The sequence below is a fragment of the Dipodomys merriami genome, unplaced genomic scaffold (genome assembly GCF_024711535.1).
Source record: "Dipodomys merriami isolate MVZ:Mamm:240054 unplaced genomic scaffold, mDipMer1.0.p SCAF_3, whole genome shotgun sequence".
In the NCBI taxonomy this organism is placed as follows: domain Eukaryota; kingdom Metazoa; phylum Chordata; class Mammalia; order Rodentia; family Heteromyidae; genus Dipodomys; species Dipodomys merriami.
In genome coordinates this window covers 79,159,628-79,184,646 of record NW_027204492.1, presented here as the reverse complement: position 1 = coordinate 79,184,646, position 25,019 = coordinate 79,159,628, and the positions used below count along the sequence as shown (strand labels likewise).

The 25,019-nt window shown below is 37.7% G+C and overlaps 1 protein-coding gene across 1 annotated transcript; it reads right to left on the bottom strand.

Moving 5' to 3' along the window:
* Nucleotides 1–1,596: 1,596 nt before the first annotated feature.
* Nucleotides 1,597–12,076, bottom strand: LOC138839864 (checkpoint protein HUS1-like). The gene is made up of 8 exons (XM_070039369.1): nt 11,899–12,076; nt 10,428–10,555; nt 10,174–10,350; nt 8,256–8,363; nt 7,013–7,087; nt 3,876–3,975; nt 3,033–3,152; nt 1,597–1,679 (listed from the first exon to the last, which is right to left on the bottom strand). Exons 1-8 carry the CDS (start codon nt 12,074–12,076, stop codon nt 1,597–1,599), a joined length of 969 nt encoding a protein of 322 aa, XP_069895470.1.
* Nucleotides 12,077–25,019: the final 12,943 nt, after the last annotated feature.

The window sequence follows — 25,019 nt, the reverse complement described above, 5'->3', positions numbered from 1 at the left end:
ATGGTTTAGTTGATTTCCCCCAGGATGCCTTAGACTAAATAATGGAACACTCAGTTCTCAGTACAAAACATTGTGTCATAGAATATTTGAAGCCTTATTCCCTGCTGTTCTGTAGACGTCGGCTGTCCTCCATAGGCCTATGTATAAAATGAAATTAGGTCATGGTAGAGGGGCTGGAAGTAGATACTTGGACTAACGTTGTTCTTCTGTGATTCTCTGCTTTTAGGCTGTCATGAGGAAAACCTCAAAGGGAAAGGCTCTCTAGTACTGTAGATAATATTGATGATAGAATTTTAGGTCTCTAAGATAAAAGTACACACAGTAGATAAACTAAGAGAGACCATGCAAAATGATCCAAGATATATTTAAGGAATTTTCAAGAAAGTCAGGACTTCATTTAAAAAATTTAGGAATAATGTAAGTACTTGAACAAGGGGCTGTTAATAGCTGTAATAGTAGAAAACCCCCCAAACCTGCTATGTTCTTCCATGACATGCTGCCTAACCACAAGCCCAAAGCAGTAGTGCAAGTGAACATGGACTCCCAAATTATAGAAAAACTTCCTATTTATAAATTTATTGTCTCCAGTATTTTGTCACAGTGTCAGAAAATGACAAATTGGTTACTGATGAGAAGATATTCTTCAGTGTGGTGCTGCCTTATTAGTTCAAGTTCAAGCTGAAGTATTCTATACCTGGTATAATATGAGCATGACATATGAGTTTAATACTTGACTCCTGAAAACAAGCATGTGCTGTGGAAAATAAGCTTAGCATATAATATTTAAGAAACTAAAAATGACAGTTGTGAATATCCTAAGGAGAAATACTCAAAAGCATATATTAATATATATCTTTTTATTATATGGTCATGTAAAACATGCTTTATCACAGAATTGGTTATACAATTATAAAAAAACACAAATGCTCATATACTAAAAAACATAGAAATAGACAAGTTAAATGTTTGATGTATATCACCCTGGTATTCTTTGATCACACTACAAATAACAACATCTAAATTTCATTTAATACTTCACATTAATTCATTCACATCTTATATCAGTATATCACTGGTCTATAAAAATGTTTATACAGTACAAAATATTATATTAAGACACATAAATCAGCTAACCAATTCACTAATATTTCATATTTAGGTCCTTTTGTTTTTTTTCCATAAGAGGCACTAGACAAGCTCTGATTATATTCTTTGCTCAGGAGCATTAAGTCAAAGAGACACACATTTTCAGGGTTTCCACACATAGAATAAATGACAACCTAGACTCCAGCAAAGTGAAACAATCCATATCACAACTGGCACAAAGGAAAATAAGGTTTGAAAATTCTAGCTAGCTATTCTTCATGCTGTAAAACAACAACACCACAAAAATCCCAGACATGAGTAACCTCAAATTTACATGTTTATCCAACTGTTTAATTAATTAATTTAATTTGTAATAAGAACACTTAAAATGAAAAAGAAATATGCTACAGAGCTCAGTGGTGCTGTGAAGTCATATGAGGAAGAACACATCAGGGCACAGCCTTTCCCGCCATGACAGATGGCTGCCCTCACAAACTTTGTGAGACTTTGTTAGTGTAAGGCCGGGATGAAATACTTGACAGAGAAAATTTCATAAAGGAATTCAAAATAAGAAATTTTGTTCCTCACCATGTCTGCAGAGAAGAAAAAAATCACGAATTTAAAGACCCATTGTGACATACATATATGAATTCCACCCATCAGAACAGAATTGCCACTATGGAACCAGGGTGATAAGTACTTTGCTTGGTCACTGAAGAATTCACATAACAGAGAACTGCCAACTCCCAGAGGAAGAACACAAGAAGATGATTGAAGCAGCCAAAGCCATATAGAAAACAAGCTCCCTGGGAAAACACATTTCCCCAAATCGCTATGCTTTGCCAGTGCAAGATGGAAGTGTATAGAGAAGAGTGCAGTGCACCTGAGACCTCGCATATAGGTACATGCCCATCTAACACTGCCCAAGTCCTTACACAATGGCCCTTCCATGGTCTCTCCTCTCTGTTCCCTTCCGTGCTTTCTCTTTGTTTCTTTCTTATAGAAAGGCTGATAGTCCACAGAGCCAACAAGATTCTCCTTTTACTCCATGGTGTACTAAAGTACTAAGCTGCAATTTCAGACCATTCTCCTCAGTTTGGCTCACTGATGAGTACAAAATTAGCTGCAGAGCCACCCCACAGAGAGAGGACATCAAAATACCTGGTCAGTTTCCTTCAGGTTGCTTGGGCTTTGGAGAAAGAGACTAAAAGCACCTTGGAAAGCTCCTGACAAGATGTCTTGCTCAAGGGTAGTCTGTACATGACAAGGCCAGGGCATGTGTTGACCTCAGATTGATGACCAAAACAGACTGGGGTTATAAGCTTTATGAGTCAGAGCCCAAACAGAAGATTTAGGCAGTGAGCTCAGGCCAAATGTGAACAAAAATAAGTAGGACCTCAAAAGCAGAATCAGACCTAAGCAAAACTGTCTGTTTGAATCTGAGTGTGCAGAGTCTGACAAACCTGGGAAGCACGGATGATCTAGCTCTCGTCTTCTCAGCATCTCTGAAGGCAGAGTTAAATCACTACAGTAAAGTGAGGCAGCTCTTTGACAACCAGGGGTAGTGGCTAGTGCCTCTCAATTACTTATCAAGCACCCCAAGTTTGCTCCTCTGTTGCCATGTCTAAGAAATTCTGAATTCAGAAAACTTTAAAAGACTGCTCAAGAAAGATGTGGTACTCAAAAATTCTTATTTTGCATTTATGAAACTCAATGCAATATTTGACTATTGGAAACTTACTTCTCTGATATATGCAAAAGAATACAGTGAAGAGCCAGGTGCTGGTGGCTCACACCTGTAATCCTAGCTACTCAGGACGCTGAGACCTGAGAATCATGGTTCAAAGTGGTAGAGCACTCACCTTGCGCTGAAGAGCTCAGGGACAGTGCCCAGGCCCAGAGTTCAAGCCCCATGACTGACAAAAAATACAGTGAAGCAAACTTACTGAATATGGCCTTTGTAGGATTATCTTGCACTCCTCCAAGGAAATGGAGTAGCTGATAGATATTTATGTGCATCTCAGCCATCTCTTCTAGGTGTCTGTCTTGAGAAGCATTTTCAAGAGCTGAGTAATATAATTTTAAGCAATTCTTTTATATAACAGGAAGCCCAGAGAGACAACACACAGCTACCTAAATAACTAATTGACCTTACTCCTGCCTTCAGAATACTGAGCTTGAAAATGTCACCACTCATTAAATACACATTTGTTATATTCAACCTAATTATAATTGAGTAATATGTCCAATGGATCTTTACTTAAAATAGACCTTAGATTCATCTACTGGGACTTGACAAAGGCCTCAATTTCATCTCTATGACAAAGAAAATTGTACTTGGTAATTCCTACAGATTTATATGCTAATATATATATATATAATATATAGATATATAGTTAAGGAAAGACTTCTCATATGTAAGTGAATGGAAAAAGAAATTGGCCTTTCAGCTTCTGATAAAGAAACAGAATAAAGTCTCATTTTGTGTTCATTGAAACTATCAAAATGAACTGGACACTGGTGGCTCATGCCTGTATTTCTAGCTATTCATGAGGCTGAGATATGAGGATTGAAGTTCAAAGCCAGCTCATGGAGAAAAGTCCCTGTGAGACTCTTATTTTCAATTAATCACCAGAAAACCTGAAGTGGCACTATGACTCAAAGTAGTAGAGTGCCAGTCCTGAGCACAAAAGTTTAGAGACAGTGCCCAAGCCCTGAAGAATTTAAGACTATGACTGACAAAAATAAAAAATAAAATAATTTTAAAAATAAGCCATAATAAAACTTACCTAAAGGAGGATTTCCAAGATCTGGAAAATAAGTGGTTACACTCACTAATTCATTTTGTATCTTTAGATTTAATTCTCCATTTTGGTTTGCTTCAATAACCTATAAAATAAGTATTAAAATGGTCTTAACATGAAAATGAAACACAAAATAGAAAAATATATGGATCAGTTTCCACAAGCCAAATGAAAAAGTACTCTTATAAGACCTATAACTCTCAGAGGCTACCAAAGTATAGCTGTGTCAAGAAGAAAGGGGTGAAATTCATGGAAACTCACAACTCAGAAATCTCTCAAATCTAACACAGGCAGAGAGAATGTCCCCAGTGCAAAACTCAGCAGAAAAACGTGAACCACAGGAGTGGGAGGCTTCTTCCTTGGAGACTGTGAGACAGATGAGTGCTCTGTAGGCATGGGCAGAGTGATCAGAGCTCCCTTATACCATGAGACACTGCTTAGGCACAGAGCCAAGAAAGGGTGCCCAGTGAGCAGGACAGATACACTTGGAGTTCAGGGAAGGATGGTTACAAAAGGGGCAAAGAAATAATGATTCTTCAAAAGTGCCAGTTAGGTGACTCCAAAAGATTCAGATTCCTTTATAATTGGTATATTCACAGTGTAAAGAAATTATGAAGCTAAAAATTTATCTTGGTCCATTACCAAATCGACAATGAAACCACTTTCTAAAACTTCTGAAAGAATTTCAGTAATGGACTGTGACTGAAAAGTACCCTGGATAAGTGCCCAATAAATAAGTGGGCTAAAGACTTAAAGAGAAACTTCTCTGAAGAGGAAATAAGAATGGCCAATAGACATGAAAAAATGTTCAACTTCTCTAGCCATAAAATAAAGGCAAATCAAAACAACATTGAGATACCACCTCACCCCAGTTAGAATGGCTATAATCAAGATATTTAATAACAAATGCTGGAGAGGATGTTTATTGTAACATTATTTACCATTGCTAAGATATAGAATCAATCAGTAGATGAATGGATCAAGAAAATCTGGTTTATATACACAATGGAATTCTATGCCTCCATCAGAAAGAATGACATTGCACCATTTGTTAGGAAATGGAAAGACTTGGAAAAATTATATTAAGTGAAGTAAGCCAGGCACAAAGAAACATAGGTCTCATGGTTTCCCTTATTTGCAATAACTAGTATGTGTCTGCAACAAGCAGAAAAGTTCAGATAAGATGATGTTAGGCGAAATGAACCCCAGGATAAGCACACAAGTGGTTTTTTCTTTCTTGCTATTGTTTCTAAAGTATAAGGTGATTTATTTGTTACTTTGTATGTCCCTCCCCCATGGTATATCCCCTGTGTTCACTGTATTTGATGTTGGTATAATTTGGTGAGTGGAAAGGAAAAAACAAATTGATTAAATAGGGATACTGGTGGACCTATTGCAACAAGGAGATGTACAAGACACTACGTTGAAAAAACAAACTTTACAACTTTGGCTGGGGGGAGTGTAGCGGTGGAGATGGGAGGGCAGGGACTGTAGGGGAAACACAAAGGAGAAGGCAACAATGCTTGATAAGAAATGTACTCATTACCTTGCTCGTGTAATTGTAACTCCTCTGTGTGGTATTTTCACAATAAAAAACTTATTTAAAACAAAACATTGAGATTCCACCTCACCCCAGTTAGAATGGTTATAATCAAGAACTTTAACAACAACAGATGCTGGAAGGGATGTGGCCAGAAGGGAATCTTACTGCATTGTTGGTGGAAGTGTAAACTTGTTCAACCACTTTGGAAAGCAGTATGGAGGTTCCTCAAAAGACTCCACATAGAGCTCCCCTATGGCCCATCAATCCCACTTTTGGGCATTTGCCCAAATGATCACAAACAATACCATACTAAAGCTACCAGCACAACTATGTTTATTGCAGCATTATTTACCATAGCTAAGATATGGAACCAACCCAGATGCTCCTCAGTAGATGAATGGATCAAGAAAATGTGGTATATATACACAATGGAATTCTATGCCTCCATCAGAAAGAATGACATTTCCCCATTTGTTAGGAAATGGAAAGGTTTGGAAAAAATTATATTAAGCGAAGTAAGCCAGGCCCAAAGAAACATAGGTCCCATAGTTTCCCTTATTTGCAATAACTAGTATATATCTGGGAGAAGCAGAAAAGGTCAAAAGCTATGTACATATGACCAGATAAGATGATGATAAGTGAAATGAACCCCAAGATAAGGACACAAGTGGTTTTTCCTTTCTTGCTATTGTTTCTAAAGTATTTATAAGGTATCATGTGATTTTTGTTTCTTTGTATGTTTCTCCCCACAGTATAACCCCTGTTTTCACTATATTTGATGTCAGTGCCCTGCATCTTATATATACACTTCTTTAATTTGTGGAGGGGAAGGGAAAAAACAAAATGTTTAAATAGGAATACAGGTTGACCCATTGTAACAATGAGATGTACAAGACATTATGTTGAAAAACAAACTTTACAATTAGGCAGGGGTGGGGGGAGTGAGGAGTGCAGTTGTGGAGGTGGGAGGGAAGGGATGGTAGGGGAAAAACAAAGGAGGAGGTAATAATGCTTGATATGAAATGTACTCATTACCTTGTTCATGTACTCATGTAACTGTCACTCCCCTGTACAGTATTTTTAAAATAAAAATGTATTAAAAATAAACAATAATAGCACTACTGCACACTCAGAAACCTTCCAATATTCTATACACAAATGTAGACTTTTATTTCTAGAAGAGCACCAAACTCTCTGTCATAGTTATACATTTAACAAGTCACTTATTTAAAATATACTTTTGTGTTGGAAAATTATATTTCCAGATTCAGAAAGGTCTCAGGTGCTCTTGGGATGGAGCAGCTTCAGTGTTTTTCCCTCCCAGTTCCAGTGCACACAGTACAGTTGGGGAGGAGACTGAGCCACCACGTCTCCCTCACTTCTCTCCAATAAGTATCTACTCTTCATCCCTGCATCTTTGGCATCCCTCGGGACCTATTCAGAAGACCAGGACCTGGGGCTGAGCTCACACCTTTGGTATAGCATGAACACCTTCATTCACAAGAAGCTGCCGTCACGTAAAAGCAACCCAAGTAAGCTAGACCTTAGTCAATCCTTTTTCCTTTCCTTCATAACTTACAATGTGATTATTGATGTGTTTCATTTTTTCCACAAAATTCTTCAGAGTCTTCAAGACTGGTAAATAAATTCTAACCTATAATATAAATAAGAGAAATCACCAGTATTAAAAGTATTAGTATGTTCTAAAAATGACTTTACAAGGTTAAGAATTCTGAAGACACTGATTACAATTTTTGAATAAAATTCTTTTTAATATATGAAAGGTACTTTTGTAATTTCACTAGCTTACAAATGTTCAAGAATAATTAAAAAAACAAATGCTTGTCTGTAGTGAACTATGCAATACGAAACCAAAGGCCTTTTTAAAATTTAATATGGGCTACATCATTTTAGATAAGACGCCCATACACAAACTCAAGAAAAATGAGTCCAAGTACTAACAGAAAACCTTCCTCTGAGGAAGATTTCTAGACAAGAAATCAGGGCCTTATTTTCACATTCAGTGCAAAAATAAAGCAAGCAATTACTGAGAATGTGTTGCTAAAACTGCTTCACAAATTGCTGGCTTTTCACACAGTCAGTGATACCTCATGCTGTTAATCCTAATCACCAAGAAAGCTGAGATCTGAGGATCCCAGTTCTTAATCAGTTTATGCAGACAGTCCCACTACCCACTTATCTCCAATTAACCAGCAGAAAATGAGAAATGGAGATGTGGTTCAAATGGTAAAGCAGAAAAAAAGTTTAAGCCCCAGTACTAGCATGGGAGGAAAATGTTGGCCTTTTACAATTCAGTGCAGATGTCTTCTAGTGAAAGTCAAGTAAACACTTTATTCACTGCATAGTTTTTATTTCCTCTTAAACAAATTGTGAGTTAGAGGTAGAGGACATTTTAGCATGATGTTTATTTTCAGTAGTTCTGGTTTTTCCCAAGCAGGACATTTCACTCAAATTCTGTTATCATAATGGCTCTGTATATACATCCTAGCATTAAGTCCTATAATTTCCAAATTGGTACCTAGCCCCAAAAGTCCTAATAAACACCAGCTTACTGAGAAAGCTATTCCATTTTGTATGTGTCCAGATTATTAAATTTTTATTCTTTATAACGGTGCTTAAAGGTGACACATAAATAACAAAAGACAAATATTCAGATTTCGTTTCTTAGCATATTCATTAAATATGAATATTATGTTCTTTTCAGAAAATGTTTTCAATAAAATATTCTGAAAGGCCACAACCAGGGTATTCTTATCTTCCCTTAAATGTCATTAAACAACAGAATTTCAGGTATCACTTACATCCAAGTCTGGAACTATGGGTTCCTGTAGTTCATTCCAAAAGTTTGTAGGGATAACCACTATGGGGAAGTAATATGTCATTGTGCGACTCCTGTTTGATTCAGGTAACTGCCATGAAAAGTTAAAATATTTGATGTTGTCAATATGTAACAAAACCAAAACCAATGAAATGAAGGCAAAAAATTGAAATACCATGTCTAAGTGGTATGTTCTCAATTCACTAACAGAATCTACTCAACACATATTGATATTTTGTCTATTCCACTCTGGGATGTGAGGAGCTGGTAAGTGTACTGAATAAGACAAAAAGGTCCTGGATGTTCCAGTGGAAGGAAGGAAAATAGTAATAATAGTAGTAATAGCAGACACAATGTGTAAGACACTCATTAGAGCACTGAAGAAAACACAGCAGAAACCAGGCTGAGGGAGGGGGTGGTTGCTACTCAATGAGAGCAAGAATGAACTATGTGAAAGCATGACACAAGAACTAGAGAAGCAGAGAGCCATGGGAAGATGGGGATTGGCTAGCAGCCTTGAAGCAGGGAAGGGAATGACATACAAATCTGTGAGATGGAAAAGCAAATGAGCTATGCTCAGGAAAACCCAGAGATCATGTTTGTGCAAAAGATCAACATTGTGGTGATTTCTAAACTGCTGAAAGGATAAACTAGGCTTAGTTTTTTCTCTGATTTTTTATTAGGCCCACAGACCAAAGAACCACCTTGCTTGTCCTTAAGAAATTGTAAGAAACTTAATTTCACACGGTTTTCTCTGATTTCCTCTAAGAACTTCCTTAGTGCAAAGAATTCAGAAAAAAGGATGAAAATGATGTCCTCTTTTCTCAACATATTAAACCCAAATACAATACTTGTGAAATAAAATACATTAAATATGTAAGTAAGAATGGTAAGGATCACAGAGGCATTCTGTTCCAAGAGGGATTTTGGAGTGAAGGAAAGAGACTCCAATAAGCAGGCCCCAAACTGCCAGTCTGGAAACTGAGGAATATATCATCAGAGAACCAATGAGAAGGGTGTTAATTTGTGATCTGATTCTAAATTAGATCAGGCCATACACAGAAGGCTTTAATCACCATGTTAAGTCATAATTTTCCCCAGGAATAGTATTAATCAGTTTCTTTTGTGTCCTCAGATTCTATGGATTTGTGTACATATATGTATTTAATATCTCTACATATTTTTACATACATAGTGAGTATGTTTGACTTGGGATTTTTATTATTTAAATATACACAGATTAAAAAATTAATTCCAGAATTGGTTATTAAAATGTATATCCACATCTAATAACTCAGAATGCACATTTACAAAGATCTTACTTTTAAAGGAATGAAATATTTTCAATGTTCCATTCAACTATTTAGAAATATTTTCACTGATACTTTATTGTTTTCTTTTTCTGAAGGGTCAGTGTATGATTATGTTAGCTTGGAAGATATAGCTCCACTATCTCTCTCAAATAGCTTTGGGCATTATTCATTGCTACTTAACTTTCAAGGTATTACGTAAAAATACACTCAAACCATTGCAAGAAAAAATAATTTCATTATATTATTTTAAAAATGCATGCTAAAAAGAGAAAGAAATATGAACTTCACACAGATGAGGTAGGATGAAGAAACTTCAAAAGTCAAACAGAAATTGTTTTCTACTACTAAAGAAAACAGAGATGCTGGAAGTTTTACTGTTTAGAAAGGGCAAAATCCAAGATGCATATTTTTCATCACTTTTTTTAATTAGAAGGATGAATAACAAACTCTGAGAAAATTTTATGTACCAGAGTCTTCATTAAAAATTATTTTTTAACAATATTAAAATACCAGACCCACAACTACTTACATTTCTTCCAAACCAAGACCCTTGCAAGAAATTACAGAAACCATTTTCCTTCTACTCACCTGCTTTATACAGAACTTGAGGATCCCAGAGTATTTATTAATGAACTTGATTCTCAAGGTTTCAGTACTGTGGGGAGTGTTCACCACTCGAGTTATGTTTTCCAATTGTACTTGTAAATATATCTCATTATACTCTGCAGAGATGCCTTGCATTTGAAATGTGCTGAAAAAATTCTCCTATGGGAAGCAAAGAAGCACATGTGAACACTCAAGGGAAGTAGTTGGAGCATGGGGATGCTCATGCTTCTGCTTACCTGTGGAAGCTCACACCACAAGCTTGCCCCTCCACTTTCTGGGCTCCCCAAAAGAATGAAGTTCAGTTTATCCGGGCAGATGTGGAGGATGCATCCTTTGGCAAGGTTGGTTAACATGTTAATGACTCCTAGAACAAAGAGTAAAAGAACTTACTCATTCGCTCATTCCCTATCCTAAAGGGGCATTTTAGCTTGCAAAATTTGGAGTTCGGCAAAGCTCAGCTTAGTATCCCCAGGAAAATACTTTGAAGTCATCTAGTGTCCCAACAACCTTTGAAGGTATTTAGCACCTGCTATCCATGCTCATTAAAGAAATTGAGGCTTAAGGAAGCCCTTAACCGGAAATCATACAATCCATGAAACTTAATTACCACTGGATACATGGCACAACACTGGAAGAAAGGTTCGGCACCCAAGTTTCAACAGTCTGGGTTGAGGGGAAAATAGGGTCTGCCTGCAAAGGAATGACTACCAGAGATAAAGATTGTCAGTTTGTTTTGTATTATCTTCCCCCTATGGTATATCCTCTGTTGTCACTGTATTTAACTTTGGTGCCCTGGTATTATATATACGTTTATCTGAATTAGGGAAAGGAAGGGAAACAACAGAATGGTGAGACAAAGGACCGGGGAGGGGGGAAACCAATATAACAGTGATATACACAAGACAATATGTTGGAAACGATCGGTACAACCTGGGGGGGGGGGGCGTTGGAGGGGAGGGAAAGTAGGAGAAAATTGAGGGAAGGGGAAACAAGGTTGACAAGAAATGTGCTCATTACTCCTCTGTACATCACCTTGACAATTTTAAAAAAAAGTTAAAAAATAAAAAAGATTTCCCTGCATGGGAATAATTCTAGCTACTTAGGAGGCTGAGATCTGAAGATCGCGTTTCAAAGCCAGCTCCGGAAGGAAAGTCCGTTAAGACTCTTCAATTATCCACCAGAAAATCGGAAATGGGGCTGTGGCTCAAAGTGGTAAAGGGCTAGCCTTCAGCGAAAAAGCTCAGGGACAGTGTGATAGCTCCCAGACCCAGAGTTAAAGCCCCAGAACCGACAAAAGAAAGAAAGAAAGAAAGAAAGAAAGAAAGAAAGAAAGAAAGAAAGAAAGAAAGAAAGAAAGAAAGAAAGAAAGAAAGAAAGAAAGGAAGAAAGGAAGAAAGGAAGAAAGGAAGAAAGGAGAGAGAGAAAGAGAAAAGAAGGAAGGAGGAAAAGAAAGAAAGAAAGAGAGAAAGAAAGAAAGAAAGAGAAAGAAAAGAAGAAAAAAAGATGTCGACTGGTGTAGTGAGAGAAAAATTGCGTGAGAGGAATGGAATTCCAGAAACTTCCACGGGCAGCATCCTTTTGCCACATTCACACCTAGGTCTGCTCCAGCCCACTCTCCCTCTTTCATGCGTTCCTGGGTATAGAGTTCCAGAAACTTCCATCCTCTGTCCCCTTTCTCCCAGCAGTGCCTACTTAAGCAGGCCTCACCCACCGCTAGGGCTGCCCCCTGCTGGGGGTAGGGGGTTGTCACCAACAACCTTCCTCCTTTAAGGCCTCCCCAGCCCAGACTGCCTCCTTTAGGTCCCCCTGGCTCCCACAGTCTTCCCAGCTCACTCTTAAAGTCATCCAAGGAATGCTTGTCCACAATCTCGGCATTGAACCTCATAGCTGCGTCCGCCCAAGCCCCACTGTGCTGTGGCTTTGACCACAGGCGACTGAGCGTCGGTTTCTGACCGTCCACCCGGAAACATTCCTCCTTGCAGAAGACGACTTCCACCCAGATATGCAGTCAGGCTGCGCATGCGCTAATTAGGGGAAGCTGAGCCCCACTTCCCAGCCTACCCCACCTCTGTTCACTGAGCCGTTTATTTAGGTTTTATTTATTAGATTTTTTGGCAGTATTTTGGCATTTAGCAGCATGTGTGTCTACAACCCCAATGTCTAGGGGCATGATTCTGGAAATCGTATTTTGTAAAACCTTCATTCTTAAAGACTTCCAAAGGCAACCAATGGTTTATAAAGGATTAAACAAAGTATAATTAAATATGTCTATTTGAAACTCCATCTAACCAGAGTTAACCTGTTACAAAATGGAACATCTTGTTGAAAGTTATAAAAATTTCTGGGAATATTAGTAATGTGGAATTTGCCACTATTAAAAATGGTGTGAGTACAGAATCTTGATGCTAAATGATAATTTTGCTTCCATTATTTGATATGAATGTTACTATATCTGATATACTTCTTACTAGCATAAATACCAGGATTAGAATTTTTTGAATTGATATTACTAGCTAGAGTACCATAGGGGTAGTAATTTGATTGTTCAAGGACTGTATATTTCTAGCCAGAAGCAAGTATCTCACTCCTATAATCCTACTTCAATTAACCAGCCAAAAGGCTGAGACTGAAGTGATAGAGCACTAGCTATAAGCTGGAAAAATGTTACCGTGTTAAGTTTATTGAAGAATCTCCAAAATGCCTTCCATAATGGTTGAAATGTTTACATTTCCACAAAAAGTTTAGTACGGTTCAGTTTCACACCATTCCTGCAAGCATTTGGTATTGCTCATATTCTTGATGATCCCATTCTTACTGGAGCAAGATGAAATCTGTGTTGTGATGTGCATATTCTTCATGACTAGAGATAAGTTAGCATTTCTTCATGTGTTTATTTCTCATTGTTACTTTTTCCTCTAACAACTCTCTATTTAGTTCTAGGTTATTGAGACTTTGAGGGTTTCATTTCCTGAGCTCCTTGGATATTCTAGGTATTAGAACCTTGTCAGTGAAGGAGCTGGCAAATATCTTACCCCATTCTGCCAACTGCCTTTTTAGCTAAGTAACTCAGTCTTCCACTGTGCAGAAACTTTTCCCCTTAATGTAATCTTATTTGTAAATTCTCTTTCCTATTTTCTAGGCCCCTGGAATTCTATTTAGAAAGCTTTTTCCTACTCCTTCCTGTAGTAGTTTTCAAGTTTCAGGTCTTACATTAAGTTGTTTGTGTTCATTTTGAGTTGATATTAGTAGCTAGGGTACCGTAGGTGGGGGTACTGTTCTGGGGCTTGAATTCAAAACATTGGTGCTATTTCTGAGCTTTTTTGTGCTCAAATCTAGCAGTCTACCCTTTTAGCGACAGCTCTATTTCTGTCTTTTGGGTAGCTTATTGGAGATAAAAGTCTCACTGACACTATGTTGAAAACAAACTTTACAACTTTGGTGGGGGAGGGTGGAGTTGGGGAGGTGGGGAGGGAAGGGATAGTAGGGGAAAAACCAAGGAGGGGGTAACAATGTTCGATAGAAAAAGGACTAATTATCTTACTCATGTAACTGTAAGCCCTCTGTACAGTATTTTTACAATAAAATATTTTTTAAAACTCTCACAAATGCATGAGGCCCTGGGTTCGATTCCTCAGCACTGAATAAACAGAAAAGGCTGGAAGTGGCACTGTGACGCAAGTGGTAGAGAGTTAGCCTTGAGCTGAAGGGCTTAGGGACAGCGGCCAGGCCTAGAGTTCAAGCCCCACGATGGATTTTAAAAAAAAAGGTCTCACAGACTTTCCTGGCCTGCCTGTCTTTGAACCATAGCCTCTGATCTCAGCCTCCTGTGCAGTAAGATTACAGGCATGAGCCACCAGCACCTAGCATTTTATATACATATAGTATATATATTGTGTGCATATTTTATATATATTTATTTATTTATTATATTTACTTAGTTATTTTGAAACTGGTAAGAAGCATGGAAGAATACAGAACAAATCATAGTTGTTATTTATCATTCAACAATTATGTGTGACTTACATAAGAGAAAGTTTAAAATGTTTAAATTTTTTTATTGTGTTGGATACTGAACCCAAGACCATATATTTGCTTGACACATACTGTATCAAAGTCTACATCCCAACCCTAAAGCTCCAAAACTTACTCCCAGATGCAACTAACCTATACTTTCCATAACTTTAAAAAGTATTTTATTTAGTTGTAAACTTAGTTTAAGTACACTTAAGTATTATTATTTTTAAGTAGTAATGGTAACTACTATTCCTTCTGGTAATAGTTTCCAGGTTCCTGGTCTTATATTGAAATCCTTATTGTATTTTGAATTGATTACTAATACAGAGTGACAGACAGACAGGAATTCAATTCCAGCCTTATGCATATGAATATCCAGTTTTTCCAACAGCATTTGTTAAAGGAGCGATCTTTTCTCCAACATGTATTTTGGCTTCTCTTGTCAAATAGCTGATGGCTGTAGGTGTATAGGATAAATTCTGGGTCTTCTAGTCTGTTACATTGGACTTCAGGTCTATATTTGTGCTAATACAAAGCTGTTTTAACTACAGAACTGTAGTTAATTTTGGATTCTGGAATTGTGATATCTTTCAGCATTTTTCCAAAGATTTATTTGATAACTCAAGGCCTTTTGTAGTTCCATATGACATTTGGATTGTCTTCTACATCACTGTGAATAATATTTGGGATTTGAATTTGCCCATTGCCTGAGGCAGTGTGTCTTTTTTATGATATTAAGTTTCTATTCCAAGATCCTTTAAATTATTTGATCAAAGAGTTATAGGTTGGACAAATGGGATTGCATGAAATTGCAGAGCTTCTGTATGGCAAAGGACATAGCTAGCAAGATCAATAGAAAGCCTACAGATTGGGAGAAAATCTTCATTAGCCATACAACAGACAAGGGTCTCATATCTAAAATACACCTGGAACTCAAAAAATTAAATCCCCCAAAACAAATCTTCAAAGAAACAACTGCCCAATAATTAAGTGGGCTAAAGACTTAAAGAGAAACTTCTCTGAAGAGGAAAGAAGGGTGGCCAATAGACACATGAAGAAAAGCTCAACCTCTCTAGCCATAAAAGAAACAACATTGGGCCGGGCGCTGGTGGCTCACGCCTGTAATCCTAGCTACTCAGGAGGCTGAGATATGAGGATCGTGGTTCAAAGCCAGCCCGGGCAGGAGAGACCGTGAGACTCCTACCTCCAATAAGCCACCAGAAAACCGGAAGTGGCGCTGTAGCTCAAGTGGTAGAGCGCTCCCTTTGAGCTGAAGAGCTGAGGGACAGCGCCCAGGCCCAGAGTTCAAGCCCCATGGCCGACAAAAAAAAAAAAAAAAGAAAGAAACAACATTGACATACCACCTCACCCCAGTTAGAATGGCTATAATCAAGAACTCTAATAACAACAGATGCTGGAGGGGATGTGGACAGAAAGGAACCTTACTACATTGTTGGTGGGAGTGTAAACTTGTTCAACCACTTTGGAAAGCAGTATGGAGGTTCCTCAAAAGACTCCACATAGAGTTCCCCTATGACCCAGCAATCCCACTTTTGGGCATTTACCCAAATGATCACAAACAAAACCATACTAAAGCTACCAGCACCACTATGTTTATTGCAGCACTATTTACCATAGCTAAGATATGGAACCAACCTAGATGCCCCTCAGTAGATGAATGGATCAAGAAAATATGGAATATATACACAATGGAATTCTATGCCTCCATCAGAAAAATGACATTGCCCCATTTGTTAGGAAATGGAAAGACTTGGAAAAAAATTATATTAAGTGAAGTAAGCCAGGCTCAAAGAAACATAGGTCCCATGGTTTCCCTTATTTGCAATAACTAGTATATGTCTGAGACAAGCAGAAAAGGTCAGATAAGTTGATGTTAAGGGAATGAACCCCAAGATAAGTATTCAAATGTTTTTTTTCTTTCATGCAATTGCTTCTAACATATTTATAAGATGATTTCTATGTTGCTTTGTATGTCCCTCCCCCATGGTATAACCCCTGCTTTCACTGTATTGGATGTTGGTATAATTTATGGAGGGGAAGGGCAAAAACAAATTGTTTAACTAGGGATACAGATGGATCCACTGTAACAATGAGATGTACAAGTCGTTATGTTGAAAAATGAACTTTACAACTTTGGTGGGGGGGAGGATTGCGTGGGGGGAGGTGGGAGGAGTATGGGAAGGGATGGGAAGGGGAGACAAAGAGGAGGCTACAATGCTTGATAAGAAATGTACTCATTATGTAGTCCAAGATATTCTAACTCCTTTGTACGGTATTCTCACAATAAAAAAAAAAGAAAAACAAAACAAAACAAAAAAAGAGTTTTAGTCTACATGTAGAGGCCCCTTAAACCTTCGGTTCATTTACTTCTTGATATTTTTAAAGAATATTACAAAAGGGATTATTTTTCTGATTTTCCTCTCTATATTCTCATTGTTGGTGTGCAAAAAAGCAACTGATTTTTGTAGGTTGATTTCATATCTGGCTGTCTTATAAAAGTTGTGTCTGCACTATTGGCTTGGGAATGAAATCTATATGGTTTTTTAGATAGTATTCGAAAATAGGGATAGATTGTATCCTTTGTTCTTTATTTGAATCCCTTCTATGATGGACTTTTGCTCTACTACTTAAGCCACAGTGCCACTTCGGGTTTTCTGAATGGTTTATTGGAGATAAGAGTCTCATGGTCTTTCCTGCCTGGGCTGGCTTTGAACCGCGATCCTCAGATCTCAGCCTCCCAAGTAGCTAGAATTACAGGTATGAGCCTCTGGTGCCCGGCCCTGAAAATGTGGTTTTTAAAAATAATAAATCTGATAGTTAGGAAATTGAACACATGAAACAAAAGAAATATATTTTAAAAATATGGTCTAAGAACAGGAGCTGCCAAGAGATGGGCATTGAAGCTTTCCTTACAAATCAATTACTTACAAATTTCAATCAAGACAAACATGGTGGGAAAAACAAGCAAAGCTACAAAATAAGCGCAGTGATGACATAGAGCATGAGGGAATGCATTTTGTCACCCACAGGATCAGACATACAGCTAGTGTTCTTCCTGCTATGTGATTTATCAATTTCAAACTGAGCTACAGCAACTTTATTTGCATAATAGTTGAATCAAAGAAAATTAAAAGAACACTAGTCTTGCTTAACTGAGTAAGATTTTACCTTGTCCAGCTCAACAAAACAACTTACCCATTGGCAGAGCCAAAAGAATATAGATAATGGCTACTTTAATACTTTTCTAGATCAGATGGAAGTCATACTGAAAATATAGGCTTTGATTTTAGGAACCAACACAAGTAAATTCCTACAAGGAATATTTTACTTAATGAAGAAAAGAAGATTATTCCAGAATTAACAGCCACAAATCATTCCAATCTTACTGTTAAATGCAAAAATCCATTCATAGAATTGGCCAAATAGTAACTTCCAAAAACTCCTTCTGAAGTTGTTTCCATGTCAAATTTAAAGAACTTGAACAATTTACAAAGAATCCCATGGACTTTATAAAATACAGCTATTTTCCAGTTCACATTGGTTCCATCATTTTTTCTACTATTTCGTTATGATTATTTCATTATGGCATACAATTCAGAAACCAATCTCTCAGAAGGGTTCACTGACAATCCAATCACCTTCATGAATTTATTATCTGTTTACAGGGCAACCTGTGTGGCAGCTAAAACTAGTTTATATAGCAAGTTTAAATATTCCAACTTCAAACACAGGAAATGATCAGAGGTAGGCAATGGCACATAATTGCAATATACTAAGGCAGCAAGTAAGTCATTCTTCAACCTACATAATCAGCTGCCATTAAAATCATATTCACAACCTTAACAAATTAATCTTTAATGAATAAATGAGAAAGGGAGATAAGACTTGTACTTGCAATGCTAGCTAAGGAATTATTAGATTCTTAAAAAGGCAAATGAGGAAAGTTAGAACAGAATTTTTAAGAATTTTATTGTATTGTGAAGATGCTGTACAGAGGGGTTACAGTTACATGAGTAAGGCAATGAGTACATTTCTTGTCGAGAATTGTTACCCCCTCCCTTGTTGTTCTCCCACTATCCCTTTCCTCCCCCACTTCCTTCACTCCTCCTCTACCAAAGTTGTAAAGTTCATTTCCAATATACTGTCTTGTGGGTATCATTCTAGAATCATTTATCCTGATGTTGTAAAATCAACATAGTACTTTATTAAATGAGTTATTTTATACAATATGAACATCAATATAATTATAGTTGTAAAAAAATTTCACAAGGATGAACTGATTTTCAGATTTCCAAATCAGAGTCAACTGTACATTTAAATAGAATTGTCTTTACAAGAAGCCCCAAAAAGAACAGCACAAAAATGATTGTTTCTGTAGCCCTTTTATTTGTGCTGGTGAACAATTTGTTAGAAAAGCAGCTGTTCTATATGTCTCTTGTATACAAGTATATTCTGGCCTAGGTTTACTTTTTGTTTGTGTTTGTTGGTCGTGGGGCTCAAACTTAGGGCCTGTGCACTTTCCCTGGGATTTTACACTTAAGGCTAACACTCTTCCACTATGAGGCACAGCTCTACTTCCATGGCCTTGGTTTTTGATCCAACTTGCTCTCAATATCTTTAGATTGGAGAATTGAGTCCATCAGTATTGACTGTTAAAATAGAGAATCATGCAATAGTTGCTGTCCTCTTACCCAGTTTTGGTTTTGGTTTTCCTTTGTTTGTCTACTTATCTAGCATAACGATTTTGTTCACATTTTTTGTCAGTCATGGGGCTTGAACTCAGGGCCGAGTACTGTCCCTGAGTTCTTTTGCTCAAGGCGATTGCTCTACCACTTTGAGCCACAGTTCCACATCTGGTTTTCTAATGGTTAATTGTAGATAAGAGTCTCACAGACTTTCCTAGCCTGTCTGTCTTTGAACCAAGATCCTCAGATCTCAACCTCCTGAGTGGCTAGGATTACAGGCATGAGCCACTAGCACCTGGATTTTCTCTATATTTTATATGTTCATGTTGCTCTTTGGTATGAATAAAAGTCAATAAGTGACTTCTGTAGTGCTGGTAATTTACTGGAGATAAATTGATTTACTTTACTTCGTTATAGAATGTTTTTATTTTTCCTTAGTTGTGAATAAAAACTTGGCTGTATAGGGTATTCTGTATAAGCTCTTGTTAACTTTCACTGATTAAAATACATCATTCCAAGCCTTTTTAGCTTTTATGGTTTTTTTTGAGAAATCTTGTGTTATTCTGATAGGTTTCCCTATAAATGGCCTATCTTTTCTCATGTAGAGCCTTCGGGAACTGTAATTTAAGTTATTTGACTGAAGTGTTTACTGTAATATATCATGGAGTAGTTCTTTCCTACTGTGCTCTGGTTTACTTTTTCACACTTGAATTTACTAGTTCTCTTTGTCACACTTTAACTTACTTCAACCTGACTTCACCCCTAAGGGTCCTGAGCTGTCCCTACTGATGCAGGTATCAATAGGGTAACAAGTATGTCCTCTCCCAAGGGACTCTTCTCCCAGCTCTTCTCTGTCCTCAGCTTTCCCTACCATCACCCTCCCTTTGTAAAGCCAACAGAGTAAGCTAAGCAACTTCATTTTGTACTTGGATTACAATTGGGTCTAGATTTCTGATTAACCTTACTTCCTTATTTCAGACCCAGCTACTAACCCCAAGAGAGCACAATAGGCAGAGACTTGGGACTTGCCAGTGTGCTAATCTTCTCCAGACACACCCCCTGTCATCTTTCAGAGGTAGCAACTGCAGTCTGTTTTAGCATTACACAATGTCCTACCACCCTGACATAAAAATCCTTTCAAACATTATTCTAATTATACTATTGGGCTTATGGTCTCCAGGGTTTCCAGCCTCTTTCAACTTCTGTAAAGCAAATAAATCTGTACTTTCTTGCTTGCCACTATGACTCTTAGTTAATTCTTTCATACATGCACATATCATCTTTTTTTTGTTGCTCTTGGGGCCTGAACTCAGGCCTTGGGCACTGTCCCTCAGCTCTTCAGCTCAAGGCTAGCGCTCTACCACTTGAACCACAGCACCACTTCTGGCTTTTTCTGCTTGTGTGCAATGGAACTCAGGGCCTTATGCATACAAGGCAAGCACTTTACTACTGAGCCACCTTCCCAGACCTGCACATATCATCTTTTTTTTTTTTTTTACTTATTGTACTTAAGCTTTTATTTTTAAATTTGGTAACTTCAAGCCCAAGCCTTCCTTTTAGAAGGAAATCAGCAAATCATACTCATAGTCTCTCTTAACTCCTTTTTTTTTTTTAAATCTCTTTCCCAAATTATATTAAGTGAAGTAAGCCAGGCCCAAAGAAACGTAGGTCCCATGATTTCCCTTATTTGCAATATCTAGTATATGTCTGAGTCAAGCAGAAAAGGACAGATAAGGTGATGTTAGGGAAATGAACCCTAAGATATGTATTCAAATGTTTTTTTTTTCTTTCATGCGATTGTTTCTAACACATTTATAAGATTATTTCTTTGTTGCTTTCTATGTCGCTCCCCCACATATAACCCCTGCTTTCACTGTATTTGATGTCGGTATAATTTGTGGAGGGGAAGGGGAAAAACAAATCGTTTAACTAGGGATACAGGTGGACCCATTGCAACAATGAGTTGTACAAGTCATTATGTCAAAAACGAACTTTACAACTTTGGTGTGGGGGGGGGAGGATTGGGTGGGTGGGCGCGGGGGGGGGTGGGGAGGATGAGAAGGGATGGGAAGGGGAAACAAAAGAGGAGGCTACAATGCTTGATAAGAAATGTACTCATTATCTTGCCCATGTAATTGTAACCCCTCTGTACAGTATTTTCACAATAAAATAAAAATAAAAATAAAAATAAATAAATACATTGAAACAATAGCAAGCAAGAAAAAAATCCCTTTCCCAATGTCAGCTACATTCCTTTTTTTGATAAGTCTTTTATTGTGGAACTACTGTACAGGGGGGTTTGCTTTGTATGTTCCTCCTCCACGGTATAACCCTGGTTTTCACTGTATTTGATGTCGGTATAATTTGGGGAGGGGAGGGGAAAAAACAAAATGTTTAAGTAGGGATACAGGTTGACCCATTGTAACAATGAGATGTACAAGACTCTAGGTAGAAAAATGAACTTTATAATTTAGGCAGGGATGAGGGGAGTATAGTTGTGGAGGTGGGAGGGAAGAGATGGTAAGGGAGAAACAAAGGAGGAGGCAACAATGCTTGATAAGAAATGTACTCATTACTGCACATATCGTCTTAAAATCAGATTGTCTACCTTACCTTAATTTCTGAAAGTTGTAGTCATTCGTGTTTGGAGACTTTCTTACAATATTTTGATAGAACTTGTGCTCTTTCGGGTACTTGGACACTATTATCTCTGTTGCTTTAGTTTGCATCAAACTTATGGTTTAACAGGAGTTTCCTTAAAATCTCACAAAACAAAATTCAGACCTTATGGCTTGGCTCTGTGTTGATGCACCCTGTATGTACTTTTCAAGGCTTTGAAAAATCTGCCTTAGCTTTAACTTTGTGCTTGCATTGCATCCAGAGGTTACTCATAAGTGAGCACTTAGGGTTTATCTAAATCATTTCTGACCATGCATCTTATCTGGCATGCACATGGCTTTGTAAACCCCAACAGACATGGGTGATTGTGAATCCTCTAATTGGCCAAAGAATTTGTCTTCTCCCTGATTGTCTTTTGTATGTTTCCACTAAAATCTTTTGCCTCAGGCAGGGATATGATATATTTTAGCTTTTTCATTACTTCCTAATAGTTCCTTGACTAGATGATTAGCTCAGTGGTAGAATGCCCATATTAGCAAGCAGATGGCTCTGATTTGAACACAAGAATTAAAAATAAGGACAAGAACTCCAGTTACTGAGCCAAGGACTCAGCTGCCTCTCCCTTGAGCCTCCTGGCTTCCCTATGCTCCCTCCATCCCAGCTGCTTTCTCCTCCCCCCTGTTTTCTCCCATAGCTGCCTGTCTCAGGCCATTTCCACTGAAGCAGACCCTCTCTCCTTCAACCATTTTGCTGGCTCAAGTAAGGGTGATGGCTTCCTTCCTGCTGGCACTGAGGATTATATCCATATAAGAATTCAGCAGAGAATTGTTACGAAGATTTTTAACTACTGTCCTGCTATGGTACTATAGTTGAGCATCTTTAATATTGAGAAATAATTCGGCTATAGGGTGACCAGCATATGAACATAGGGCAGTTCCTGGTAGTGATTGTACTGGCTGAGGACAGTCAGCTGAAGATTTGTGTATTTTAAATGCTGTGGTTCACTGAATTTTAAGTGAGGATTTCCTCGAAATGAGTATAAGTTCCCTTCTGTCCCTTGTCAGAACTTTAAAAACCTCACAGTTTGTATAATGTAACCATTTGGGGCTTACTTTTAACTTGAACTAGTGTTAACTTCTTCAAGCAATAAGCTGAGAAGAGCTATACTTTGTAGTGTTCAATTCCCTCATTTAAACTGAGGTCAAGCACTAAGTGCCTGGCAGTGTCCAGACTGAAACAAAGCAATAATGTGACGTTTCAGTCAAGATCAGAGTCTTGGTATCACAGGCAAGCTATGTCCAGCTAGAAGCTCCCTCTACAAAATCCCCTGCCCTAAAAGAATGTCACTGTTTGAATTACCCATGGTAATCCAGAGAGAACAGGGCACAGCTAGTGGCACAGCTGTTGCCTTGGCTTGACCAGACATAAACTAGGTAGGGAATGTCAAAAAAAGGTTATGAGATCAGCCTAATATCAGATAAACTTGATAAAGGAACAAACATCAGACTAGACTCATCCATCCTGTAACTAACTGTAGAGTTTACAACTTAATAGTAATGGTTGCCTGATATCATTTGAAGTAACAGACTGGCTTTTATTTTGTTTTCCTCCAGTCTTAATGTTATATAATGTATTTAAACCCTTGTTTAAATAAAATAAAGCATGTAGTTAATTATTTTAAAAAGTAAAATAATTACCCACCATTTTTCTGCCTACTGTCAGGTCCAAATAGGGCTCAATAAAAAGGAATCTTGCATGGATCTTTCACCTGGTACCCAGAAAGACTGATTTGAGCCCCACAGAAAGGAGCATCTTCTATTACTTGTTCACCTACTGTTCAGAAAGGTTAGAATGATTGAAACCCTAGACTTACACTTATTATTGCAAATGAGGGAAACCTTGGGAAAAATCAACAACAGAAAAAAAGAAACTATATACAGGGTCTAATGAGAACCGCTTTTTTCCCAAAAGTTGGAGTTCCTGTCAATATGTTTCATTATATATAGTCCTTTGCACTAAGTGTTTGGGATCTTGAGATCCCCTGTTAAGAATGTCTTCTACATATTCTAGTTATTACAGATGAGGGAGATCATGTGACCTGCTTGTCTTTGTGTCAGGGTTACTTCACTTAATATAATTTCTTCCAAGTCTTTCCATTTCCTTATGAATGGAACAATGTTAGTCTTCCTGGTAGAAGATAGAATTACATTGTGTAAATGTATCACATTTTCTTGATCCATTCATCAACTGAGGGGCTTTTGGGTTGGTTCCATATCTTGAATATAGTAAATAATGCTGTGGTGAACATCGTCATGCTTATGATGCTAAGTGAAACCAGCCCCAAGATATCACTTTGTGTCCATTGCACAATAACTTCCTACTCATTCCTCTCTAACTGTTCTACTTTCTGTCTCTGTATTTGCTTATTAATATATGTTCTCCAAGTGGATGCACACAATAAATGCCCTGTCTTGCCTGGCATACATCTTTTTTAAAAATTTTTTATTATAGAGATACTATACAGAGGGTTACAGTTCCATGAGCAAGGTAATGAGCACACTTCCTATTGAGCATTGTTACCCCCTCCATTGTTTTCCCCCTACCATCCCTTCCCTCCCTACCTTCCCCGAGGTTCTTTTTTTTTTAATTGTGATTAAGTGATTACATAATTTCCCAAATTTCACAGTATTGTGGAATAATGATGCTCATTTAAAGTCACAAGTTCATTCTAACTTTCCTGGAGCAAATTGTCTATCACAGTCTATAACATGTAAAGGTGTACACATATACATACACCATATATGTGATCAACAGCATGGGGATATTTAGTAGTGGTTTGACCAGATGAGTAGAAGTTCTTTGTTTCTTAAGTCCTGTTAATTTTGTCATATCAGCTAACATTTTGTATTTAGCATCCACTTATCAGGGAGACCATGTACCGTTTGTCTCTTTGCTCTTGGCTTACCTCGCTCAACATGATTCCTTCTAGCTCCATCCATTTCCCTGCAAATGCCATTATTTTGTCATTTCTAATAGCTGCATAATATTCCATTGTGTATAGATACCACAAGTTTTGGATCCATTCATCTGTAGTGGGGCATCTGGGTTGTTTCCATATCCTAGCTATTGCGAACAGTGCTGCAATAAACATGGAGGTGCACGTGTCCTTGTATATTGGTTCCTGTTTTTCAGGGTAGATGCCTAGAAGTGGTATGACTGGGTCGTAAGGGAGGTCAATCTTTAGCTTTCTAAGGACCCTCCAGACTGCTTTCTAAAGTGGTTGTCTAAGTATACATTCCCACCAGCAGTGTAATAGGGTTCCTCTTTCTCCACATCCCCTCCAGCATTTGTCGTTGGCTGATTTGTGGATGTGGGACATTCTGACTGGGGTAAGGTGGTATCTCAGGGTTGTCTTTATTTGCATTTCCTTCACCACCAGGGATGATGAACATTTCCTCATGTGTTTCTTTGCCATTTTTATTTCTTCAT